The sequence below is a fragment of the Canis lupus genome, chromosome 33 (assembly GCF_011100685.1).
Source record: "Canis lupus familiaris isolate Mischka breed German Shepherd chromosome 33, alternate assembly UU_Cfam_GSD_1.0, whole genome shotgun sequence".
NCBI lineage: Eukaryota > Metazoa > Chordata > Mammalia > Carnivora > Canidae > Canis > Canis lupus.
In genome coordinates this window covers 7313158-7326169 of record NC_049254.1, presented here as the reverse complement: position 1 = coordinate 7326169, position 13012 = coordinate 7313158, and the positions used below count along the sequence as shown (strand labels likewise).

Sequence of the window (13012 nt, the reverse complement as noted above, 5' to 3'; positions counted from 1 at the left end):
ACATGTCTATTATGTTTGTCTGTAATCTCTATGTTCTGCGGCCTTGCCTTTTCTGAAAATACAGAATGACTGAAGAGAGTTTATTCATTAACTGATCTGGTCACTCCAAGTCAGATCTGGTGATATAAATTCCTCTGAAAAGTGGAGGGAAAATAATTAATAAATTAAAACCTTACCCATAAATCCTCCACTGGCAATGCTCACATATTCTTTGTTTTTCTGTAGCAAAAAAAACAGAATTTAAATTATTCCAAAATGTAATTTAATTAAAACCTCTCATAGTTCTATAAGCTGACAAATGTAATATAAAGTTATACATTGACAAATGTAATATAAAGTTATACATTAGATTTCTGGACCTTTTCTTTTCTTTGACATTTTGGAAGGATGACAAAAAGATATACATTCATTTACCTTGTATATTGTATGGTCTGGTGTTTGGGTGGAATGAAGGGGACAACTTCATAGCTACTAACAAGACTATGATTTTATTTGTATTATAGTTCCAAAATGAAATAAAGAGTCAAACCAAAGCCAATTAAATTGTATTTTGGATATAATTAGAGTGGTTTTTAAAAGCTTTCAAAATATGTTGTGTCTCTCATAAAAAAGAAATATAAAAACAAATATTAGAGCTAATTATAATAAGAAATAACAGAATGTTACCATTTTACAAACTACTCTAAATAATGGATCTAATAAACAATGACAAAGAAAAAATGAGACATAAAGAAGAGAGATATCTGGGCAGTATGTACCTTCTGATGAAAGCTCATACCACCCAGGACTTCCTGGCCCCACCAAGTCTCTAGATAAAATTACCAACTTAGAGGAAATACCAGGGACAGAAGCCGATAAACACTATCATGTGAATGTAATCAGCAAAATCTATAATGTGGGAAACTCTCTATAGGACAAAGTACCAGTTTTCCAACAGATATATGTAAGTAAAAAAATTAGGAAAGGGAACCTATAAATTAAAAAGAAACTTAAAAGATTTCAACCAAAACATCTTGTTTTGGATCCTGGGAAAATCAGGGAAACCTAAACAACATATTCTTTTTATAATAAAGTATAATAATAATAATGTGGTTATATCTTTCTAAGGAGTTTATAGGGTTCAGTTCTACCTATTTTTGAATGTTTGAAATTTCCTATGATAAAAATTGGGGAAAAAATTTCTAAAACCACATTAAGAACTTGAGTTATAAAAAGAAGTTCACAGTATTTCAAATTCTTGCCATGTGACAGGACTTACAATATATAGTTTATACCAGAGCATTTTTTAAATAGGCCAATCAAATCTATAAGTAAAATGAGTCTGAGTCACTATTTTTGTTTTTGTGTAAAATTCTAAAATCTCTCCTTTAATAAAATATAAAATTATCTTATGACCCTCTCATCCCAAATGCCTTGTTCATTCTCTGTAATTTTACCTTTCAAGGAGTCTTTCCTTTAGACTTATTTTCTCAAACCAGATTCCCAATAAAATACAACATGAACAGAAAAGGATCCAAATTGAGTGGCTGGTACAATAAATACCATGCCTGTGGTCTTTTCGATTCTATAGTTTAGGGTCATATAAAATGAAGGCTTTAATGTATTAACTATCATAAAATATCTAATAAACAACTAATTTTATAAAGAAAAGAGCCATCACCAAGTGAAGCTTTATAGAGCAGATAGAGAACAGGTTGTATAAAATCACTAACACAAATTAGTTGTGCTGAAGACAACATTCAAACACAGAAAGGTGGCTAAGTGTAATGAAAAATATACATGTATATTTATTCTATTTCAAAGTAAAGATATTAAAATAAATTATGTAGTTACTGTAAAAAGTACTAGGGAGTGAACAGACATAAAGAGCAACACAACAGAATAATCCAGAAATAGATCCTGAAACACTGAGGAATTCAGTGTATTAAAAAGGTGGTATTTCAAATTGATAGCACAACTGGTTACCTATCTGGGAAAAAGATGTTTTTGATTCCTACCTCACTTATTACACAAAAATAAATTCCAGATGGTTCAAGACCTAAACATAAAAAATAAATCACATAAGCATGTAAGAAAAATCTCAAGAAGTCCTTTCTTGGCAAGACACAAAATCTATAAGCTGTGAAGAGAAACTACATATAAATTTTACAACATAGGCAACAGTGGAAAATTACCTATAGGAACTTCTTAAAGGTGATAGCACCAACTGAGCAAAACTGAAATAATGTGGGGCACCTGGGTGGCTCAGCTGGTTAAGTATCTGCCTTTGGCTCAAGTCATGATCCCAGGGATCCTGGGATCAAGCCCCGTGTGGAGCTCCCTGCTCAGTGGGGAGCCTGCTTCTCTCTCTCCCTCTGCCACTCCCCCTGCTTGTGCTTTCTCTCTTTCTGTCGAATAAATTAAAAACAAAGCAAAACAAAAACTGAAATAATTTGTCAGCATACCTGTAAAAAGTGTGCCAGAACCATGTTCATGTACATGTCTTCTTCTTCTCTACCGCTGCCCATAAAACAGAGGTGCTCCCCACCAGCAATGGAGCCGGACTCGATGGACTGCTTCTGTGCTTCCAGCAAAGATTTTACTGACTGTGCAAACTCAGATGGATTCTGGAGCATCTAGATAATTTTTTAAAAACTAAAAATGTGGCATAACGGTATATGACACATACATTTCCAAATCTGAAATATTCTTATAGGGGGAAAAAAACAGTATTTAAATAGCTACCATAAAAACAAAGGAATAAAGCCTCCTATAAACAAAATTGCTGGGATCAGAGAAAAGAAATGTATATAAATGTACCTATAATACATTAAAACAAAAGTTGAAAATTCAAAGATTAAATATGCAAAGAAAATATTCTAAGAAAAAAATGTGTTTTTTAAATAAGCTATAATGTCATTAGGTATCATGAAAAGAAAAGTTTTCACACTGAGAGGAAGGGTCCATAACTAAAAACAATACATTAAAACAAGATCTATTTTTTAGTTTCCACTTCTTTGGTATTTCTTAGAGGACAGAAATAGGAGAAGACATTTGTATCAGCACTACTCTAGGTACTAAAGATAAATGGATGAAAAAAGTTAATATTTTCCCCTCAAGGAAACAGATATGCTAATAACCACAAAAATATGTTAAAACTGTTATAACAGGGCTACATAAAAAGCACAGTGAAGGGACGCCTGGGTGGCTCAGCGGTTGAGCGTCTGCCTTTGGCTCAGGGCATGATCCCACCGTCCTGGGATCGAGTACCACATCAGGCTCCCTGCATGGAGCCTGCTTCTCTCTCTGCCTCTGTCTCCACCTCTCTCTCTGTGTGTCTCTCATGAATAAATAAATAAAATCTTAAAAAAAAAACAGTGAAAATCCAACAGAAAAATGGACAAACCAAAGAAAAGCAATCTGTAAAACAAAATAAGAACAATATACTTAGAAAAAGATGTTCAACGTCACTAATAATTAACCACTGTTTTTCACCCATTATTCTTATAACATAAAAATAATTGATAATGTTCTATAATGCAGTGGTATTTTTAGATAGGCTTTTAGAAGCCTATTTTGCAGAAATACTTGCACAAGTTCACAAAACGTGTACAAGCATATAACTGCAGTATTGCTTATTATAAGAAAACTGAAAATAACCCAAATGTACATCAACTGGGCAATAAATTATGGTATATCTTTACCACAGATCACTATATAGTCATTAAAAAGAATGTACTTAGGGTACCTGGCTGGCTCAGAGCATGCAACTATTGATGGTGGGGTGTGAGTCTGAGGCCCACATAGAGCTTGCTTGCTTACATACATACATACATACATACATACATAAAATGTGGGGATATTAAAAAAAAAAAAAAAAAAGAAAGAACATACTTAAACGGAAAGATCCCTAAGAAACAGTTTGGTGAAAAAGCAAGTGAACTGCTGAGTGAAAAATCAAGTGAAAAAAAAAGTGAACAAGAAAGATATAAATACACAATAAAAGATCTGGAAGATTAAACAAGGTGGTAATAGTTAACTCTGGAGATATCCTTTTGAGTTTTTGAAGAAAAAAATCAAATATTCATGAATCACTTGAGCAAACTTTTAAATAAGCATAAAAGAAGGACTATCTAAACACTCCTAGGCAAATCAAAGAGAAAGGCTTGGAGTTCACTTTCAGGATACAAACAATCTTGATCTCCTTTCTTACTTAAAGCCCTCCAAATTGTCTGAGTGGTTCTACTTCTCTTTTTCGTAAGTTTCCTCTCAATACCACCTAAACCCCTCACTGTCACATTTTCAGGCTTCAATGTCACCTTTTTCAGATGAGATGGCAAGAAGGGCAAACTACATAGTCAGCAAAAAGAGTTACTCCTCTGTCTTCCCCATCCCTGAGGCTCTTATAACCCAGAATAGTTTAAATGATGTCTATCTCACTCTGAGTATTTCTGATAAAATTTAATTTCTTATTCATCTACTCTTTTAATTAAAGTGACCCTTAGACAGCAATTTTAACAAACGAGCACCGATATGCCAGATACCACCCTTATTAAATACTGAATTATATGCATAAGTACTCATGATGGAAAAAAGGCTTGTAGTAAACAGTTTTAGAATTACCCAAACTATAGTAAGAGCTCATATTTATAGAGTACTTACTAGATGCAAGGCACTACGCTAAGTGCTACATCAGATAACTCACAGTAAGAAGTTTAGAATTTACTGACATAACAATGGTAGGCAATAGTAAGCCATAGTTAACTGTTTGCATCTATCTTGTATCCTATCAGAAGAATGTTCTGGTGAAAAGGAAATCTGAAAACAATACTTTCGCTATATAGGCAGAGACTCCTTCCTTAAGCAGGAAGAAAATGTCCCCAATCTGGAACATATATATTTATTTATGAAATAAAGGAAAAAAACCTATTTATTCTCTTACTTTATAAAAATTTTAACTAGCATTTATACTAACCAGATCTGAATCTAAGTGGAAAGCAGTTGATAAATGCCCAGCATTATACTGCTCTGCAGGACGGCAATCCACCACAAAGAACCGGACTCCTTCCTAAGAGGAAAACAACATTTGACATACTGGAATTTGCCATGAGGGTCACATTTCACATAATACAATATCAAATTCAGGCAAAGGAGAGGGAATAGATTTATTAAAAAACGGATCTCACAGAATTAGGAGGACCCAATTAGAAGCAATGCAAGAAATATCCTCAAGATCTTACATAACTATGCTCATTTTCAACAGTTAAAAACACTTTATATATACTGTTCTTGACTAGAAAGTCTTTAAATGTGTAGCAGAGGAATGTCAGTTTGAGCTAAAAAACTATATTGGAATTAAAATTTTTAATGTATATCATGTTAAATATATACTTAAAAACTACATAGTTATAAACATAGATCTAGGCACAATTACCATTTCTGCATATTAGTCCCAAAGTTGCCAGCAATTTCGATTCCTTAAGAACTAAACATCTTTTGGGGATGAGAGGAGGTTCTGCAATGCCAGTTTGAACCGAAGAAATTCACATGAAGGATTTAAAATGGATTACTGGTTTTCATTTATTTTTTAATACTAGTTCTAATAAGAGGCACCTAGGTGGCCCAATCAGTTAAGCATCTGCCTTGGGCTCTGGTCATGGTCTCAGGGTCCTAGGATCAGGACCCTGCTCAGCGGGAGTTTGCTTCTGTCCCTCCCCTACTTGTGCTCGCTCTTTCTCTCTCTCTCAAATCTTAAGAAAAAAACAAAACAATTAAGTTCTATTAAGAAAAAATATGTGAAATGTTTGTTTTAAAAGAATCTATTATGAAATGCCTGTCTTTCTATGCCCATTCTTCTTCATCTTGGAAATACACCCCACCTTCCAGATACACATACCACCCATGGTTAACTGTTGCACTACTGGTAATAAAGAACATATACTGAAAAAACTGGCTCATTAGATTTTTATGCAGGAGATGCAGGAGACAGCACAGCATATCCTCAATTCTCCTTTGTTATAAGCTCTATAGCACTAGATCATGTAATCCAATTAGCTGTATAATTACTGTTAAATGCTAAATCCATCTTTTTAAGTACTTTATACAACCTCAATTGCTTTGTTAAAATATGAAAAAAGATTTGGCAATTTACAAAAATAGATGTCAAGCATAATTAATTATTGACAAGTAAAATAACACACAAGCTGGTCATTTTAAAATGAGCATGTGGGCAGAAGATTAAACACATTAACCATTCAAAAAAAGCAAAACAGCTACATTTTATAGTAAATTAACTTTGTGGGAATCAACAAAGGGAGGAAATGTTGGTTCCTTGCATTTAAAAGGAACATTCTTCTGACAAACTGTGGGTTTTCTTTACTTACCCCTTGAAGCTGATTTGCTTGAAGGATCTCTGACACCGAGATAGCCAGACAGAGAGCCTGACTCAGATCAGCATCGTCATCCTTAATTCCCAACAAAGTACTACCAAATAGATGGTGATTATCCTGTTTAAAAAGAAATTTTTATAACATTATAAACAAAATTAATCTTTCTTCCAAAGAACATTCTTAATAAACCATGATGAAACATAAAATAATTTTATAACGCTGAGTCATGTGATTTTTAAAACTGAATATTATATCATCTCGAATCTTATAGGCCGAAGGCTACAAAAAGGCTGTATACCAAGTCCCTCCCTGTCAGTACACACAAAATAAAAGACTTTAAAAAGATAAAACATTCTACACAGCTATTTTTCTATATCACCTGGAGTGAAATATTAAAATTTTAAAATGTTATGACTTTTCATATTTTAACCTAACAAAAACAAAATAAGGCAAAAATTACATAATACACTGATCCACAGCTTGACTTAATTAGCAAGTGGTAGTGCAGATTATTTACTATGTCTGAAGAATAAAAGGTGTTCCTCTTAAAAGACTGAAAAGAAAAGGGTAAGACTTCTTTTTCACTGAGCATCCTAAACCACTATCCTATCATCTGACTTGTTTGATATTGTTAGGAACTGAGGTGGTCTACATAAGGCAATTATTAAAATAGCTGAAATTAGTCCCTAAAAATGAACTTCTTTTTTAATTAATTAGTTTCAGGGGAAATGCTTTTGTCTGCCTTCTGAAACATATTACACTGAACATAATTTAACCTTATCATGTTTCAGTGACATGACCACCAATTAGCAATCATTATTACAGAATGCCTAAAAATAAATAAAGATAATAAATTCTATGCCTCCTCCACTATTAGCTTTTGATTCTTGGAGTTTTACTTTCTAGGAGCTCATACCACTCCTGTTTTTGATCTGGTGTCCTTTCACTGGAAAGCACTTAAGAAAGGTTCTAAGTCTCTATGCAGCTAAGGGACCCTTTTTGTTCATGAGACAGCTTTATATCATTAAAATTGTACAAAGCTAAACTCCAGATAAAGGAGGCATAATTACACATTCTCCATTAGATTTCTGAAATTTTTAAAGTCTAGAAAGCACTAGCTTAAGAAGTACCTCAAACTTCTCATGATCAGAAATAACTAATCATCACAGTTGAAGTGAAATAGTTCCTAGCATATTTGTATACTATCTTTTTTAATTTGTCTGTTTCTCTACTAGGGAGAGTATTTACAGTGAAAAATCCCCCAAATTGCAACACATAACAAGAAAGGAAAGAGTGACAACCTAGAGTATTTTAACTGAAGTGGACACAACATAAATAAAACAGTGTACAAAATGTGAAATACTGAAGCTGGTAATTTCTTGTCTTCTACCTTCCTAAAAGAAGCTGGTGTTTTACTGCAATAATACTGAGCCAGAGAGAAAAGGTCTTCTATATCTTCTAGATTCAAACTGGATGGAGTATTTTCCAAGAACTCTGAAAAAGGATTATAGATAGGAGAACGTTTAAAAAATTGTGATGAATACAATCATGAAAATTATTTGCATATCAAAGCTAGAATATCTTCAAACATAATAAAAACTACATAGATGGAATCTCAACAGCAATGCCTATAAAACTGCCTGAGAAGAAGTGGAGTTCCCCCAAAGGAGCTGAAACTGTTAATGTAATTCTGCAGTTAGTGAAAAAAAGTTCTGGCAATCAAATCAAATTCATTAGCTTTGATGGCAGTACTATGATTTAACAAACACGCGAAGTGCCAGGGCCCCTAGAAATAAGAAATGACTAAGAAATAGTTTCTGACCTAAGGAACTCTGTCTTGTGTGAGAAATGTAAAAATAAATCATTATATGTAGCGAGATAAACACTATATTATAGTACAAAGTGGCAGGCACTAGACAGATTAATCTGTGTGGGTGCTAGAATGGGGAGAACCCAAAGAACCAAATTTCCACAATGGAAATAACTATGAAATCTGAGTACTGAAGGGTAAATTAAGGAAGAAGGAAGGGAAGACGGGAGAGAGAGAGGAGGCCATTTGATATGAAGAAACAAACCAGAATAATATATGAAAAAGAACTGAAACAGTGAAAAAATATGGATGAAATGAATGAAGATGGCAAAATTGAAGGAAATAGTCCTTAAAGTTTGCACCTGCAGAGTGTGTACAAGTTGAATGAAACCTCAGAGTTCTGTAGACTAATCTCTTAAATTTATAGATGAAGAACCTAAGTTTCAGTGACCTGAAGTATTTCCTCTACAGTGATACTTACGGATAACTTCTTCTTTGCTGTCAGACTCCTGTGCTAAAATAAATTCTCTGTACAAGAGACACAAATGAATTTGAGTTAAATATTAACAGAGTACCCTGAGAATAGAAAGGAGAAAAATCTAAGCAACTTGATACTTACTTTGCATTAACAAGGATTATTAACATTAAGAAATAAATAAAAAATGGATCTGCTTGTTGTAGATATCCATCCCATATTGCCTGAGTGACTTCAATGGAACAGTAACATGCAAAAAGGCTTCCAAGCTGTAATCAGGAAATGAAATGAGACATAAACCACTGGAAATGACCTGTTCTTTTAAAAGTATGAAAGCATATGTGTAAGTAACATTATATCACATTATCTGCACCTGATGCTTAATGTGTAGCTTAATTTTGCTGTATGTAATGCAAAGGCCTAATATGTGAATTCAAGGCACAATGAAGCCACTTACTGGCTGTGTGACACAGGGCACGTTACTTAACCTCTAAAGCTTCCATTTCTACATCTTAAAAAAAAAAAAAAAAGGAATACTGCTATTCTTCTTCTACCATTGTTGTGAAGAGAGAGATAGAAATATCTAAAGTAACCAGCACATATCTGCCATAGCATAACTAGCATAACTACTGCTATCAGGGTAACTGATAACCACAGGTAACCACAATTATTATGGTCCGTAACCTATAAGGTAATGATAAGGATCAAACATAGTAATCTAAGAACACAGAGAAAAGTTTTAATGACAATATAATGGTGAACTGCTGCCAAAGCTTACTTGCCCATCATTTGAAACAAATGAAACATTTATATCCCTCAGTATGTTTCAGCTCTATGGTTTTCCACTTCAAATGAGAGTTCTTTAAGTTTCTCTAGAGCCTGTGTTTCAAATTGTATAAATTCAGTGATATTTTTAAAGTATTCCATTTTTATCAGATACAGAAACAATTCCATCTAGAGGTTTAAATTTACATTTTTAATGGCTAATGGGAACATATGCATTAGTGCATATTTCAGTAATAAACGGTCACATATTCTTATTAACTATCACTTATTTTAAATATTCTCACAACAGGCCTTCAAAGTTGACATTTTTCTCTCCCGTTTTTGGGGTACGGAAATAGACTAGCGTTAAATAACTTACCCACACTCACAGAGCTGGTGAGTGGTGGTGTTTGCACTAGAAAAACGACCTGATATTCCACAGCTAGCTGCCATTACACTTAACCACAGAGCTTTTAAAGAATATGGTGCTACTGGGCAGCCTCGGTAGTGCAGTGGTTTAGCACTGCCTACAGCCCTGGGGTGTGATCCTGAGGACCTGGGATCGAGTTCCATGTTGGGCTCCCTGCATGGAGCCTGCTTCTCCCTCTGCCTGTGTCTCTGCCTCTCTCTCTCTCTCTCTCTGTGTCTCTATGAATAAATAAATAAACTCTTAAAAAAAAAAAAAAGAATATGGTGCTACTAATTTTTTTGTTGTTGTTTTAAAAATTACCATTACAAGTAAGACCACTATTATAATAGCCAAAGATGTAATAAAAACAAAATCACAATATATTGTCATCATTAAACTCACTTGGCAAACTACAGCTATCACTGCATTACTCACAGTTATAGGTCCTCAAGGTTTGGGAATTAGTTTTAACTGTAGCACCTCATTATTAAAAACAAAACAAAACAAAACAAAACAAAAAAAACACACACACAAAAAAACACCTCCATTCCATAGACATGATACTAGTAGCAAGAACAAACTATTTGGGACACTGAAGACAGATCAGTTGTTTTAGTACTCAGTTAAAATCTACGACCAGCACTGAGGACTGATTCAGAGACCTGGCAACAGAAATGGCATTTCTGAGGCATGTGACAGGAGAGACCTCTATTAAGATATCAAGATGCTTACAAGAAATAGTTTTTTTTTTTTTTTTTACTTCAACGCAAATAAGTACATTGAATGGCAACATATGTATCTCAGAGAAAACGTAATTTTACAGTAGGGGTCCTGGGTGGCTCAGTCAGTTAAGTGTCGGACTCTTCATTTGGGCTCAGGTCACGACCTCAGCATTGAGACTGAGCCCCACGTCAGGCTCCACACTGGGCAGGGGGCCTGCTTAAGATTCTCTCTTTCTCTGTCCCTCTGCCCCTCCCTGCCTCTGCTTGTGCATATGTGCACATTCACTCTTTAAAAAAAAAAGATAAGCTTAACTTTACAGGTATTTTATTATTTTAACTCAAAGCAACAAGACTGTGGCTGAGAACTAAGAATAGGCTGTTGCAGTTTGAGATAATATGCCAGAGTTGAAACCAGTTAGAATTCTCTAAGTTCCATTTCTTGATTGTTTATTCATCCCTTCACCCTCTAAGATAGGTATTATTATTATTCCCATTTTACAGATAAAGAAATTGAGGTTCAGGGGCTGTTTTAAATCACACGGTTATGTGGCACAAAGGAATCCTTTCTGAAGAAAAATTAGGTTAAGACATGATCAAGGAATATGTTTAATTTCTGAACATTCTTCTAGCACCTAATCACTGTTTTAGAAAAATCTTAAAAAAAAAAAAAAAAAAACCATCTTAAAAGTTACCTAGAAGAGCAGTTCTCAAAGTGTATTCCAAGGAGCTCTAGAAGTACATAGTATCATCACAGATTGAATAAAAAGCAGATATGAGAATCTACCTATCTGTGATGAAGCCAAATACTAAGATTCACAAAAATATAAAACAATGCCATTACTCTAATTTTCTTTTGAAAAATAGTTATTTTGCATTAGGAAAATAGGCTATTTATGTTAACATGTAATGGATTTATTACTTCTAAATGAATATTTTAAATTTCTTAGTTTTAATTTCTAACCAACATAATCCATATAAAATATGGATCCTCAACAAATATTGAATATAAGAGGTCTGACACCAAAAGGTCTGAGAACCACTGACCTAGAATAATAAAACTTCCCACTGAAAATATAAATGTAGAAGAATACAGCTGAGATGTACTTTATATTCCTTTATACTGATCATTTGACAATCTTTAAGACATTTTCCTCATGATTAGATATCAATTCTCATACACACCATCAATACCTAAATCACACAAAGTTTTAAAGTGAACTGATACATATATTTACATATATTACATGCATATATTTTGCACATACTGCATTTATATACCTCATGTATATTACACATATACAATATATATATAACATATATATACGTAATGTATGTAAAACAACAAAAGGCTAAACTTCACTTTAAATAATCTGAACATAATCAAGAGCTAAAAAAACAATTTTTGAAGTGCCAAAAATTTTACTCCTTTGGTTTAAATATTAATGGTCTGTAACTTAGTATTTTTCTTTTTTCTTACTTGGGGGTAAAAAAAAACCCTAACTATAGTTTTATAGAAAGCTATTTTTCATTAAGTGTTCCTACTTTCACTTTATTACCCAGTTGAGTGCATAGGAGTCTGGAGTAATTTTCTTTGTATCAAGAAAAGAACACAGCTCAGGCTCATGGTATTGGATGAGTAATCTGAAAAGATGAAATGGTCTTCCCTTCAGAGAACAATCCCTAAAAGACAAGAGAAGCAAGGTTTTTGCATTAATGGGTCAGAAATGGTCATATTAGTAACCAGTCCTCCTGTAACACCCACCCCACCTCCTCTCCCCACCCCCAAAACACCTGAACACCACAGCATTTATAATAAGCCTATCTGACAGAACCAGGCTCAGAACATCTAACATAACCTGACTTGACAGAAAGTTTGCAGCAACAGCAGGTCTACAGCCAACTCTAGGGAGATTCTCTCTAGGTAAACTCAGGGAGCACTCAAACAAAAGCACTGCAGGGACCACTGCAAACAGCAGGATCATTTAGGTTATTCTGATAACTTTTGGATCCCAAAAGGATTATCTAGAGAGTTCTAAAGAAGTCAAGCCCTCTTCTTCCCTACATAAGAGAAAACTCCTAGAAAGGCTTCAGGTTAGCTCCACAGTTAATATACTCAAGTAGGGATGTCCCTTAACCCAGGTAAAAGTGTAAAATGGCCACAGATGAATAAAATACTGGGCCAGAACCTTAGAAGCTGTTGAAGTAGCCTGGGTACTACTGCTCAGAATAAATCCCAAGAGGTACAAAACACTTTATCAAGCAACATAACAACTACTTTCCTTCTTCCTTTGTGTCTAATGAATCAATAAAAAATGTAAACAGCTCAAAGAACAGACCATCTCAATAAAAGTATTTGTTGAGAAAATATCATGTGCTGGACACTGTATCAGGCACTTTACAAAAGTTATCAAATTTTATCTTTACGAGCAACCCTATGAAATAATTACTATTTTTTCCTCATTT

At 33.9% G+C, this 13012-nt stretch overlaps 1 protein-coding gene across 4 annotated transcripts in view; it reads right to left on the bottom strand.

The window, feature by feature from the left end:
* TBC1D23 (TBC1 domain family member 23) overlaps window positions 1-13012 on the bottom strand; it is a 56693-nt gene that overhangs the window by 18225 nt on the left and 25456 nt on the right. For all 4 annotated transcript variants that reach the window (XM_038582599.1, XM_038582600.1, XM_038582597.1 and 1 more), the window contains exons 5-12: window positions 12106-12229; window positions 8798-8922; window positions 8660-8706; window positions 7759-7862; window positions 6363-6485; window positions 4955-5047; window positions 2445-2615; window positions 177-219 (exon numbers count right to left, since the gene is read on the bottom strand). In XM_038582599.1, coding sequence (XP_038438527.1) covers window positions 177-219; window positions 2445-2615; window positions 4955-5047; window positions 6363-6485; window positions 7759-7862; window positions 8660-8706; window positions 8798-8922; window positions 12106-12229 — 830 coding nt within the window. The remainder of the gene's footprint in view (window positions 1-176; window positions 220-2444; window positions 2616-4954; window positions 5048-6362; window positions 6486-7758; window positions 7863-8659; window positions 8707-8797; window positions 8923-12105; window positions 12230-13012) is intronic.